This window comes from Rattus rattus, chromosome 15, assembly GCF_011064425.1.
Source record: "Rattus rattus isolate New Zealand chromosome 15, Rrattus_CSIRO_v1, whole genome shotgun sequence".
Lineage (NCBI taxonomy): Eukaryota > Metazoa > Chordata > Mammalia > Rodentia > Muridae > Rattus > Rattus rattus.
In genome coordinates, this window is record NC_046168.1 from 60,101,147 (window position 1) to 60,115,793 (window position 14,647).

A 14,647-nucleotide genomic window follows, 5' to 3' on the forward strand; every position below is an offset into this window, starting at 1 on the left:
AACAAATCCAACAGGAGATTTCCAAAAAAGATTTGGTGGGTTTCTTTGACTATTTCTTTGGCTTTGGGAGAGAGTCGATTTGTGCAAGTCAATTGTAGGGCTAGCATAGGAACTGATAGTGTGTGTATATACACTTTGTATACACTCTGTATATAGGTCAACTAAATTGTCCACATGACAAAATATGTAGAACTGTGCCTGGAACATACCAGGCAGGTTTGCTAGATTTACAATGTCAGTCCACATTCCAGCATTTGCTATTAAACTAATTACCTCAGAGTCTATAAATTTGCAAATACAAATGGGAAGGAGGGAGGAGGAAGAGATGGGAGAGGGGCAGAGAGAGAGATGGGGGAAGGTGGGAGGGAGGGGGAAGGAGGAAAAAGGAGGACAGAGAGAGACAGAGAAAACAGAGAGAGAGAGAAGAGAGAGACAGAGAGAGAGAGAGAGAGAGAGAGAGGAGAGGGAAGGAGGGGAAGAAAGGAGATGGAAAGACACCAGGAGAGAGAGCAATCCAAAATAATGAGACATGGAAATCAGAAACAGAGAATAGTAACAAACCCCACGAAGATGCTCTTTAATGCTTTGAGAGAAAGAAACACACTCAGAGAACGTCTCTTCGGCTTGCCTCTTTCTTTGCCCTTCATCTAATTTGACGGTTAAGTAGGGACATAGACAGTCCTTCTTAGAGGGATCTTAACCTTGGGTCTTTAATTTAGAGCCAACAGAGAGTGTTTATAGCTCCTCTCCTCTCGTGATGGCAAAACATTACCACATTGCTAAATATTCAAAACCAAAGCCTATTTCCAACTACCAGGTCTGTCCCCCAGTTGAGAAGTCTCTTTATGAGACGAACTTTAATTGCTTAATAATTAGACTTCTATTCAAGAAGATGTGGATTCCAATAGTCTGCCAAGGAGCCCAGAGGGCAAAACAGAAGAACATGCCATTTCCAGATTAGAGTGTGAAGGAAAAGAGTAGGCTTGTCCCTGTTGTATGCGCGGGTAACAGAGAGACCTCCTGGAGGCACGGAGCCCTAACAGACATAAACCTGAACTGTGAAAATGCTTTTCTTCCCCACGTTTTGACTGTAAACCCAGTGTAATATAGATTTGAATGAAGTCAAGTGCCTGTCTGAGATGTTCCAACTCAGAGTTCCAACTCTAATGGAAGATTTTTCTCAGTCTGGGTGGTGCTGCCTGCATGGGTGGAAGGCCAGAGGTGGACTATTCTTCTCCTTATTTTAATTCTGACAGCCTAATACTTCCCTACAGATTCAACAGCTTTGCATTCATTACCATGGTGATTTTTTTTTTAAACTCTCCCCTCTTTTGTGGCATTACAAAAGAAAACCTCACGAGAAAAAAAAAATGTCTGGTGCCTCGGCTGTTAACATTGCATCCATCTAGCGTGTGAAGAAATATGTATTGGCTTTAACGGGATGGATGGCTGTATCTGGTTTTGGGTCCAGGGACAGCAAAGTAGATCTGGCCTCCAGATTCTCCCAGCATCCCTCAGTCTCTGGCTGGAATACCTGGCCCCAAACCTGATGTTCCAGCCCAAGGGGCCAAGCTGCCCTTCCCCAGAGATTCTTCCCTATATAATCCAGATACTTTGGTCTCTTTTCTCTTTTTCTCTTTCTCTTCTTTCTCTGCATATGTGGCCTTACTCTTCCCCCTGCCTCTCACTCCCCATGGTGACTTCCCTGACCTTGGTCATAGAGGCCAGTGAACTCACTCACTGGAAGGCAGCTTCCCAATAAACCTGCATTTAATATTATCTAATCTGGCTTAAATTGGCTCATTTCTCCAATGGAGAAATTACATATCAGTATCTGTTGCCGAGCCTGGCCTAACTGGGATGAATCTAGCCAAGAAACATCTGACAATGTTTTCTAGGGACAGTGATTTGAAGAAATTTCATTGGGCAAACACCAACGAAAATATAAGCTGGCCCTCAAGTTTGTAAATGTAAGAATTTTGCAGTTGTGCTAGGGATCGTCTCCTGATTTTCACAAACGCAATCCATTTCCATGTGCACAGGCCGGTTTCCTCAGTTCTTTAACACTTTGCCTGAAGAGGTCACCGCTTTCTCCTATTCACCCTACTCTGTCCTGCCCCACCCCCATCACCGCTATTACCACAAAACCACAGTCTTACCTCAAATGGAATGAGGGAGTTTATTCTGGAGCAAATTATGTGACTATGTCCTGGGGAACCTGATTCCACTTGTCTCGATTTCCATGTTCCAATGGGGTAGCAGTTTAATAACAGGTTGACGTGACACAACAACAAATGCCACAAAGTTTAAACGCATTGCTGGAAACAGTCACTCCAGTAGAGCAAGGAAGTCTCAGTTCAGATGCTGTCTGATGGCAGTCTTCAATTAAGCCTTCTACTTGAAGGAAACTGGAATTTTGTTAGTTGAAACACTCCCAATACATTTTACCTGTTAGTCATAATCAGACTGGGTCAGACACCATGGTTCTCAAGGGATGGCTACTGCAGAAACTAATGATCAGTTGTGATCAGGCTTTTGGGTCTGCCATATTTCATCATCTTCACTCCCATTAAATCTCTAATCATTTAGTAAGCCTTGGCAGAAGGTTCAACATACAGAGCAACTCCCTTCCGGAACTTTCCATCACTACCTCCTAATGTTTAGGGCCTGCGATGTTGATCTAAGCCAACTATTAATTTGATCACACCATATAATTTTCATTCAACAAGTACTGATCTGATGAAGAATCAGTATGTCTCGTTCTGTTTGCAATATAGAATAAAACTTGGACAGAGTCTTTCTGCTCGTAGAAATTGCAGATTAGCCTGGAATATGAAATAAATGCCATAGTTCTTTAGTGTCAGTCTAAGCATGTAGTACAAAGAAGACTCAAGGGGCAACTAGTACCTGGGCAGAGGGATGAAGTGAGGATTTATTCCCTGACTTGGCATTGCCACGTCCCGCATAAACAATGGCTATGTTAATGAGAGCTAAAAGTAGAATAAATCCTTCATTGTATTGATGGTAAATTCTCCAGGAAGGGATCTGGTTTATGAATGTAAGACAGACCTTGAACAACATTTAACAAAGTGCACATGCAAAGAGGCTCTTTGTGAATCTTTCAGGTGATAAAGTATTATAAAGCAATAACTGAAGGATCTTGTATGGAAATCAGAATAAGTGACAGACCTGCTCCTCCATGCTAACCTCATAATAGGCCTATATTTCTTGTTGTCAGTCCTGTTTACTATGCAGTTGCAATAGGGATTGGTGCTATCAATAACATTTCTGGTGCCGAAGCCTAAACACTTCAGTCTCTATAAGTCGCTTATAAGCATGAGAAGTATTTGGATTCATTTTTTTCAAGACCAAGAGGATAAAATAGAGCTTCTGTATGTGGGATATGTCTTGACTCTCGCATATGTGAAACAAACCGTGTCTTTCTTTTTATAGCTTCTTACTAATAGGTTTTGGTCCCTGTTACCACATGGTAGTGCTGCACGTGTCTAACGCTGTGAGGTGATTGGTGTGGGAAGCTTCTGCCGTTCCAGGTGTTCCTAGACAGGAAGCTATTGTAGCATCCTGGGCCAGGGTGGGTGTGAAGGTAGGCCTCTTGACAACAGTTCCTTTTAGGAAGCAACCTTCTCTCAAGGATAAAGATAGAAGCCCTCCTGAGGCAACCCAAATAGGTTTTTTGTGCTATTTTGAACAGTACAGCATCCCAGACTGTAGTTAGTTTATAAGAATTTTAATTGAGCACAAATGTGGGGTTGTCTCTCAGTGTATGCAGGAGGAGTTGGTTCTGTTGAAATGAAAATATGCTGATATCTTCACATACGATGTCAGCTTTGCAAAAACACATCCTATCATATACTTTAAATCATGTCTAACTAACTCATCAAATGTAATATGTAAATGCTGTGTGCAGAGTTCCATTGCTTAGGGAAGATGACATAAAAGCCTGCACATGATTGGCATAAATACAATTGAAATATTTTCAATCAACAGTTGTTGGAGTCTAATATATATTAAGGGCCAGCTGTACTGGCCTAACTCAATTTCTCACGGAGTTCTACATTGCTAGTGGAAGAGCCGAGTATTGCTAAAGAAACTCATCTTAAGCAATTTTCACTTAGATTAAGATAATAAAGTCGTTTCAAAACTATAATACAATACCAAATTTTATTTTCTATACTCTTGTTACACTGCACTCACTTGATTTTTGTCTTGTGTTGTTCCATATAAACTAAAGTTTCTAATACTTAAATAATTATGATAGGCTGTCAGTACAGCTCAGTGGTAATGCACTTAGCTAGATTATATAAGGCCCTAGGTTCAGTTCCTATTATGCATGCAAAAGGGAAGATATAACTTGGGAGCATTAAGGGAAGTGAATCAAGATGCTTATTGTACTGCAATACCAAACATGAAATGATACCCAAATGCAAAGCCATCCAACCTCTGAAGGGATGAAGCAAGAAACTAACCCCAGATAATCTAGAACACTGATGTGTTATCAGTCACCATCCAAGCTCCTGGAGTGAGTTTGAAAGTGATACATGTAAAACTAATACCCGGTTTCAAAATGTGGCTATTTTGAAAGCATTTAGACTCACATAGAACCTAATCAAATATTAAGGTTTATTTTTATTGTCAGTAAATAGTTGATATAGCCTGTGGAAAATAAAATACAGATAGCATAACAGGAACATGAGAATGCTTTTCAGGTTTTATTTATACAATGATCTCTGTGATAATGTCTGTATATTATGAGTAATATAATAAAGGCAGAAAGATGATTCTCAGAACGACTAGGAAAAGTGTAGGCTGTTATATTTGATGCTCTTAGAATGCGTACATGTAGAGATAGGGGACAAATCTTTCTAGAGAAACTGCTAAAGAAACGACATCAAGGGAAGAAGCCACCTGGAGTGGATGACATTCTATTTTAATCCCAGTACTTGGGAGGTAGAGGCAGGAAGATCTCTAAGGTTGAGGCCAACCTGGTCTACAGAGCAAGTTCCAAGAAAGCCAGGATTACACAGGGGAATCCTGTTTCCAAAAAACAAAAGGACAGCCAAGGAAACCAAAGTAAGTGAAGACTACGTTTAGGGCCTCAGACCTGTTCAGTGGAGTTGAAAATTGTTTTGCAGTAGTTGTGGAAAATGATTTGGATTATGCTAAATACCTGAGTGTATAATTTAAAGACAAAACAAACAAACAAACAAAAAGTCTTTTACAGCATTTGGACAATAAGATAACTAAAAAGCTTAAACACAGTCACATTCAACAGCTGCACCAGCATAAACTCCTCGATTTAGGAACAGCCTGTTGTCTGGGATGGACATAGTGAGCAAAGAACAGAAGTAGGAAACAGTGGATCACAAGTAATCTCCTCAGTGTGAACAGACTTTTGCTGACCAGGAAACCAGACTTCACAGAGATCAAAGTTAATCTCATACCCTAGGGAACACAAAAATATTTACTTTATATTATTGTACCTATTGATTTCTGAAAGATAACAGTATTTCATTTTTATGAGTTTCAGGAAATTTAATAAATAAAATATGCCGCAAAATTGATATCATATAACTTCTTCTTTCACAAGCATGAGATGCCATGCAGACATTTAGTTCCATATTAGAAGCAGTAATTCAAGCCACACGAAAGCCTATAAACTTACTTGTTTGTGGCATAGTTTTCTTTGTAGCAGCAAAAGTGAGAGATGAAAAGTCATTTTATAATTTTCCATTCTCATAGTGAACTATTTGACATTTTCCCATGCTCCATCAGTAACTTTAAAACTGAATGTAGTTCTACTCCCAAACCCACAGTACAAGGCATTGAAGACAGCATGAACTTTGCTGTTTCTCTTACGTAAAATTTAACATCTGTGTGGTCGTGTTTACCAAATAAATATGATTGAGCCTGAGGAGAGATGATGAATTACAATTCATCCAACATCAGCATTGACCAAAAAAGTGACAGCAGTGGTGGACCAGTGAGTTTGTTGAGGTTGCTTTTGACAGTATGGGTGGCTGTCTCAATCTCTGAGCTGAGGCACTCATGTCTGTCCCAAGCCATTGAAATTTCTTATGGTGCCCTGCATGTCAGTTCAGAGGACAATGCTGTACAATCACTTGTAGATCGTAAGCCAAGTCCATTGTCACACTTTGCTCATATGCCAGCCAGTTGAGGTTGAAAAAGGAAAACAATTTTTGAATATCAATTTGATTTTCTGGTCTATATATTTTCTCTAGTACTATTTTAATATTCTATCAAATATTAAAATATCAACTATATTTACATCTTAGATACATGTATAATACATGTCATATAACAAATATCAAAAATTAAATGGCAAATATTTAATAATCTAGCAAAATTTTATTGTCACTGATAATCAGATGGAACACAATGGTTTTGAATTTGTACATTGTCTATACATAATGCAGTTCCATGTTTCTACACAGGTGAATGTGTCCAGATATTTTCAATTTACCCAATATATTAAATTCTAGTGTGCATTAATGAACTATATTCTTATTTTATAAATTTATATATTATTATATAATTATTCATAACTTTTCCCTTAAGCATAAGGTAAATTCTAACAATGAAGATAAGAAACAATGCTATTAAGTAGGTCAGAAACTTGCTTCCTGACATAATCCATAGACTAGTCATGAACCTACTCAATGTGGTTTCTTTAAATTGCAGCAACTACTGTTTTCTTTTATCCTTTAAATCCACTTAATTAGTAGCACATTATACATTGTACCTATTTTCTTTAAAATTCATACAAAACGGTACAAAGAACCTAGAAAGTACACCATGAAGCTAGTAGCAAATTAATGGATTTCTTTTGTCTTCCCAACCACTCTGGTCAGGTCTAACATAGTTATGGATGAGTTATTTTAATTGGAAGAGTAAGCTTCCTTGAGTGGCTGGGATACCTGAGTGTTGGTCTAGGTAGCTCTATAGATCCAAGTTCCAGAGTTTCAAATTTATGGAGCAGATAGGTAGTTTTATAACTTGTGTATGTGGGATACATTCCAACTGACAAGTTAATATGAAGTGTCTACCTGATCTTGCTCTAATCCTTGATTGGTAAGAACATTGCTTCTCCATAGGACTACAACTCCATGATTTCGAGTACTTCAGACAGAGATATACTAGTGGTAGTCTTTAGCAACTTGCACCTATTCCATATGAAGTGCTGAAATAATTTTATATATCATTTATTCCATTATCTTATAATTCCAACCCCTAGTTTTCGAAGTAGACATGAAGTTCCCCCTTGACCTAGGCCTGAAGCTTCACTTTAATGATTCTTATTGCCTCTCATGCTAAATTATCTGCAACCAAGTCCATTTATCTCTGACCTTCTGTTCTCACCTTACTTTTTTTCAATTTTGGAAAAAATAGGTTGAGGTGAATAGACACAAGTTCAAAATGGCAGTAGTAAAAATGGATCACAGTAGAATTCGTCATGGATACAATGCAGATGGGAAAAATAATAAAAACTTTATGTCATGATTTAGTCCCAGATATGGGAAATTCACACTTAATTAAGATGCATTTATCAACATTAAACTACCATTAAACTTAATTAGTAAAAACTAATAAAGCCAAGAATAATGATATGAAATTTCTCATGGACAATAGTGTAGGATATTTGATGTATTCTTATTGGTAGAAAGTTTCAGGAAGCCAAGACCATAGCATCTCCTGCTCTTCTCTAACAAAGCATCAAACTGGAGGATTCTTAAAAGTCACCATGCCTTCCTCCATTGTGGTTGGTCTCTTATCCCCTTCATTCCTATTCTACTCTATGAGTCGACCATTTCCCGTGGCATTTTATGAGAACATGGAAATGATCATGCAGGTTAACTACTGTTTCACGACCTAGACCAGGAAATGAAACACAATTCGAAATGATTCGTATGTATAAGTGATCCACACAAGCTAGAAATACAAGCTACACTACCTTCACCTCAAGGATTTTCTTTCCCATTCTGCAACCACACCAGAGGAATACTGATAAAGATTCACAACACACTGTCAACCTACCAATGGTTGTTGTCTGTTCATATACTTGGAAGTGGATGTATCTTTTCATCTTGAAACTGTCTCAACTTAAACTCCACAGTCAGTTCTTTATGAGTCACCATAACTCCTTAGACATTGGTCCAAGGTTAGGTAACTGGTACAGGATAGCATTCAGGTTTTAAACAGCAAGGACACATTTGCAGCACAGACAATGCAAGGCTGCACATCAAAGCTTTCAAAGTTAAAATTAGACTAAACTTATCTCCTCCATGTATTTATATGGAGTTTTTCTGTTATCCTAGAGTTACCGTAAAAGAAGAAACTTCTAGAGACCAGTCAATATTTGCCACCCTATCAAAATAATTTACTTGTCCTGCTTGATATATTACAATATGTGTAAAGGTTAGAAGACCAAATGGAATTTGAGAATCTATCTTCTGGACTACCGTGTTTCACAAAGAACAGCAGATACTAACGGTGAAAGACTCACTGAATGACTCATCCTTTCTTCATTGTCTTTCTCCTCTTAGGACCACTGAGGTTCCTCTCCCAGACAGAATCTATCACAGCCTTCATGGGAGATACAGTGTTACTTAAGTGTGAAGTCATTGGGGAACCCATGCCAACAATACACTGGCAGAAAAATCAACAAGACCTCAACCCGATCCCAGGAGACTCGCGTGTGGTCGTCTTGCCCTCCGGAGCATTGCAGATCAGCCGACTTCAACCAGGAGACAGTGGAGTCTACCGATGCTCAGCTCGGAATCCAGCCAGCACAAGAACAGGAAATGAAGCCGAAGTCAGGATTTTATCAGGTATGTCCACGCTTACCGCATTCTCCACAATAGACGATTTTCCGTGCACATATATTTTCTAAGGATTACATGTTCTGTATTGCTTGCTGAGTATTTTTTTATTGTTTCCTTTTGCTTTTATACTATATGAGGTAATAACAGCTGTTCTTAAGTTTCTGTATACTATTAAATTGTTTTGAAAAATATAAATACATTTATCCTCACCCATTTTCTCATTTATTATTTTAGTAATTTATCTTTATTTCATTTTTTTTGCAGAAAGCCCATTTATAAGCTCTTCTTATGTTATTTCATTTTCATCTGACAATGGCCTAAAGGACAAGTATCATTCCCATTTGTAAAAAAGAAAGGATTTGTGAGGTGGAATGTCAGCCTTAGATTAATACTTCACAAATATCAACTCAGACTTTTGCATGATAATTTCTAAAATGCAATGTACTGTGTTGGGGGCAGGTCAAACATTAATTTAAGCTTACATTGGTCCTGGAGTTTTAGAGTTCTGGGCTAATGTACACTTACAAGTAATTATGACAAAATGGGATTAATGTTATGATACAGAATTGTGTTCCTTTCCGTCTTTCATTTTTCCTTCTTCTTGAGTAAATCTCTATGATTCTGGCTATTTCACTACCTTCTCCTTAAGTAGCCAGAGTTTGATGAACTACATCCAAGACACTGTATCTTCTGGGAACGGCTACTATCACACATTTCTGTAGTATCTTTGCTCACACTTGGTCTTTCGTGTCAGGCCATCCTGTGATTACTGTCATGAATCACAGAAAAGCACCAAGGCATTTGAATAAACTGCTCTTCAAATGGCAGATGCTGCTGTCTGTCTTACACTCTTAGTTGTTTGTAGTTATCATACGTATTTCACATATAGACAGTGTAAGTCTTTCTAAAAGGAAAACAAGCAATTCAGATGAAGTTTATTCAGCATGATAAATAAGGCAAGTTTAAAACATTGTTCTCATTTCCTTGTGTGTTCTATGCTCAACACAGAAGTCAGTGACATAGATGCTGACTTCAGTGTGCAGGTAGCACAAACCTCTACCCACCATCCACATTGTAACGATAATGGAGCATTTATTTAGGAACCAGTGACATACTCCCCAAATCAAATATTCACATTAGTATGTCATAAATAATGCATATATTGAATCATCAGATAGGGAGCCAAAGCAAATCACATTTAAAATATTGACAAGAGTATGCTTGATTATCTCAATATGACAGAGGAAACTATTTCCAGTCACATTCAGAAATTATGGTGAGTAAATCAAATATTAATATTTAAATAGGAAATGCAAAATTAGGCATTAAATTGGTATTGGGCTGTATTTGTTCACCAGGTAGACTGTATTGTAATTGAAATGTGTGGAGATTTATTTAAAGACGCATTGCTAATCTGATTCACATAAGACATCAGTGGATGTCTCCAAAGGAGAGATGTGGATATCTCTCATCAGAATGAAAACTAAAGAAAAGTAAGGCCTTGTGTTGAGGTGCTATGGAAGGAGTTGGCTGGAGAGAGATGGAAATGATCAGGTTACATTATACATGTGTAAGTTATGGCTTTTAGCCTTTTTGGAAGTTCTAACACTGGGAACCAGGGCTTATCTGGATCTTTTGCCCCCTCTTGAGACACCCCCCCATGCCCCCAACCCCTGTTGGGTTACCTAGTGTAGCCTTCATTAGAAGAGATTTGCTTCGTCTGATTTTATCTTGTTTTGCCCTGTTTGGCTATTGTGTCTTAGAGGACTACATTTTCTGAAGAGGAAAGGGAAGAGGAATAGAACTGGGTGAAAGGAGAGGAAGGGAGAGTTGGAAGGGCTGGAGGAAGGAAAAGCTGTGGTCGGGGACATAAGAAAAAAGATTTTATTTTCATTTAAAAAATAGATACAAAAGAAATTCTCAAAAAACTCAAATATGTAGGATATTTTATTTAAATCCTTTAAATTCAAATATCCAATTATAAAACTTCCAAAAAAACTTATAAGAAGATAAGTGCATGCACTGTAATGATATGTGTAAGAGAAATTCCACTGGATTCCTTTGCTGCCACGATTTATTTTCTTTAGAAGTAGAACACAAAAATCCACGAATGTATAAGACTGTACAAGAGAATGAGTAAATCACTATCCTTAATGACTGAGTTGCTAATCATGCTTCTCTGATTCTTAACATCTTGTTATTTTTCCTGAATCACTTTCTACTTTCCCTGAGCACCAGCTTGGTGCACTCATTGTTACAGAAACACAGTGTCCATTTCTATTCTAAAACTTATCTAATCAAAAATGATACGGTCAGTAAAACAGAAACCCACAATGCGATTGGCAGGAATTAGTAGCATCTAGATTACTGCTGCATGCTAAGATAGCTTGTGGATGTAGTATATACACTTTGTAAACTGAGGCAGAAGTATGTTCACTTGTTCGAGACTCAAATAGCCTACGTAATAAATTCCAGGTCAGCTTGGGATACCACAAAAGAATAAGATACCACAACGAAAAAATCAAAACCAAAAGCAGCAAAAACAGAAAGAAAAAAAAAAACAAAATAGAAATAAGCAAAACCAAAATAAAAACAGTATTAATTAATCATTAAACATTAAAAATATATTTTCTGTAATGCCTAAAGTCCTATGCTGGTTAAGCCACACACTGCATTAGTGCTAAGTGAAATTTTAAAACTTCACCAGCTATTATCATTACTTGGTAAAGTATGTATGTATGTATGTATGTATGTATGTATGCATGTATGCATGTATATATTGTCTTTGCAGTAGTGAGGAGTAAACCTAGGGCTTCCAACATCCAGAGTTAGTGTTATATCACTGACAGGAATTCCTGCCCCTTCTTTCTTTTATATTTTGAGACAAGGTCTCACTAAATTGCCTAGGATAGACATTTACTCACCCTTTAGCCCAGACAGTCCTTGAATCTGGGATGTTCTTGCCTCACCTCCCATTTATCAGATTAGAAACCTCTTTCGCACCCCAGCCATAGTCAATTTCCATATATATGTTTACAGGGGTTTATCTAATTCTAAATAACTTTAACTTTATAAACTTATGCAAAATCATGGAACACATTCCCGGTCATAAATATCAGCAGATAACAAAGCTCTGTTAAATTCTCATTTTAATACGTAAGAAGTAAGGAGGAGTTTCAGCATCCCACACTATTTTGAGTAACTCCTACATTGCAGCTGTTGGTTACAAAAGAAAAGATAATCGATAAAATCCTGGAGAGGAATTTCATAAATTAAACAGATTATGCTGTGAATAACACAAGTCAGAATGCTCTCTCACTGTGTATGACAGAAAAACCGTTTGCCTGTTGTGATGATCAAGCAGTGTGTAGCTATGGTAACTCTATAGAAACAACAAGAGGAGCTGTTGACTGAGGAAATTTCAGAGAATCTGTTAGATGGCATTAGAAAACAGAAATTGTCATGGAAGGAGGCAGAACAGAAGTGAGAAAGTTAAACTGGGAAGAAAGACAGGCAGAAATCATCATGATAATCTTACAGAGAATTGCCTAGGTGCCATCAGAATGGATTAAGCAATGGAGACGAGCTTGATGTTTTTAAAGGCAGGTGTTGTGACTTAGGAGGGATGAGGCGCCATCTTGGGAGGGATGAGGCGCCATCTTAGGAGGATGCCATCTTAGGAGGGATGAGGCGCCATCTTAGGAGGGATGAGGCGCCATCTTAGGAGGGATGAGGCGCCATCTTAGGAGGGAAGAGGCGCCTTAGGAGGGATGAGGCGCCATCTTAGGAGGGATGAGGCGCCATCTTAGGAGGGATGAGGCGCCATCTTAGGAGGGATGAGGCGCCATTGGGGTTCAAACAGAAGCCAGAGAGTGGGATCTGAGTAGATCCAGGCTTGTGGTCATGTCTTCTTTACTAAGCCTGAGCGTCAGAGAAGATGGGTGCTATAGATAACGTCAATGATGCATTTCAAGAGAGGTTTTCCATGGTGTTTCATTTTTTTTCATGTGAAAATAATTATTTCTTTCAAAAGTAGGAAAATTGGTACCTAATTTAATTTGTTGATTAATGGCTTAAGACAAATTGAGTTTTTCCATACGAGCAATTATATGTTTTTTGATAGAGTAAATTAGCAGTAAACAGCTTTAATGCAACTTTCTTTTTTTTTTTTTTAAAGAATCAGCTGAAGCAGAACAGGTTGTGATGTTTCAAACAGCTTATGTAATGGGGACTTTATGATATATTGAAGCAGCAGCAATTGTGGTTGTAAAATTAACTTTATTCGTGGTTCGTCACATATGAATGCCAAGCCAGAGAGTGGATTAAACAGATTATAGATCTGCTTTGAGCAGAAAGTTGGCAAAAAGAACTGGTAAAGGCACCGGAATTCCTGTATCAGTTTTCTTAATGATCTAATTGAATTAGTCAGTCGATAATTCAATCTACTGTGTATTTATTTAGCTACAGTCAAGTGATATTATGCCCTGTATAGACCAAGAGGTATTAACTTTCTGTAGTTTGTTGAAAATATATTCTATTGTTATAATGTTAAATTTTATTTCAAATATAATATGGCAGTTTTTAATTTTTCTCTTATTTGTAGGCATAGAACAGATAATTTCACAATATCATTAAGAAGACAATATTATATTCAACATTAAACTTGAATGAATTACTCTTTTATTAAAAAAATAATTATAGGCTTTCATAGAAAGAATTCCTAAGTTTCGTTCCAGACCACTGAAATAATATGACTCTTGCAAAACACATAAATATTTTTGTTTCCAAGTAAATATAGTATTTATATTTACTCTATTGTATACTTTATGAAAATGTTCAATTGTATTATGTTCCACAAAAAGCAAATGTGATATAATATATGTAATATAAAAAACTAGTTATGGTGTTGCAAATCTAATCTCAAAAGATGGAAAAGCGATAAAGTAGGATGGTAACCTTCAGCCAGATTGGACAAGAGAGTGAGCAGCTGGTTAGCCAGAGCAGAATAGCAAGACTTTTATCACACCCACAAACAAAGCAAGTTGATGATCATCTGAATCTTTAGATTCGGCCACTGCTGACTGATCAGGGTAGTAGCTGTTGAAGATCTGAGTAGCTTTAGCAAGACCTTAAAATTAGACCTGACTGGGGTTTGCTGCTGTAGCAGGGCTGCTTAATAGCATTTTGCCCACTGTGGACCTTCCATTAGAACCAGAGCCAACCTCTGAAACTCAGCCCCTGCTTTATCCACTAAGTTGATGCTATATTCATAAACGTACTTTTCACAGGACAATAGCCACGGCACCATCCTCTCTCATCATCTATCTCCTATGCTTACCCCTGAAATCCAATCTCTGTCAAGCTAACTCAGTCCAGATACTGTACCAACTCCTCCACATCTTCAAGATCCTCCTCTGCTTCTGGCTCTTCTACTACTCCTCCCACATCTGAAGTTACTTCCTCTTTACAAATGGAGAACTCTTCAACATTATCTGTCAGAGTTGGAATCAACTGCCTTCATGATTCTATTTCTGCTAGTATTGTGACCTTCCACCAATCATAATTGTTCTTAATAGAATTTATAACAGTGAATCATTACCAAAAATTCACTTTCTTTATCCTTTCAATATTCCTTGTACACATCACCAGAAGAATCACTCTGAATCTTCTGATAATATCAGAATAGATGTGATATTATCAAACATGAAACTATAATGTCATTAAACTGCTTTTCAGTGGTAAAGGATATTGCCAGTGAGGAGTAGTATTTTATAAAGTATTGTTTC

At 37.6% G+C, this 14,647-nt stretch overlaps 1 protein-coding gene across 1 annotated transcript in view; it reads left to right on the forward strand.

The window, feature by feature from the left end:
• The window catches only part of Dcc (DCC netrin 1 receptor), a 1,074,495-nt gene that overhangs the window by 503,833 nt on the left and 556,015 nt on the right, over positions 1 to 14,647 (forward strand). The window contains exon 3 of the mRNA XM_032886223.1: positions 8,583 to 8,867. Coding sequence (XP_032742114.1) covers positions 8,583 to 8,867 — 285 coding nt within the window. The remainder of the gene's footprint in view (positions 1 to 8,582; positions 8,868 to 14,647) is intronic.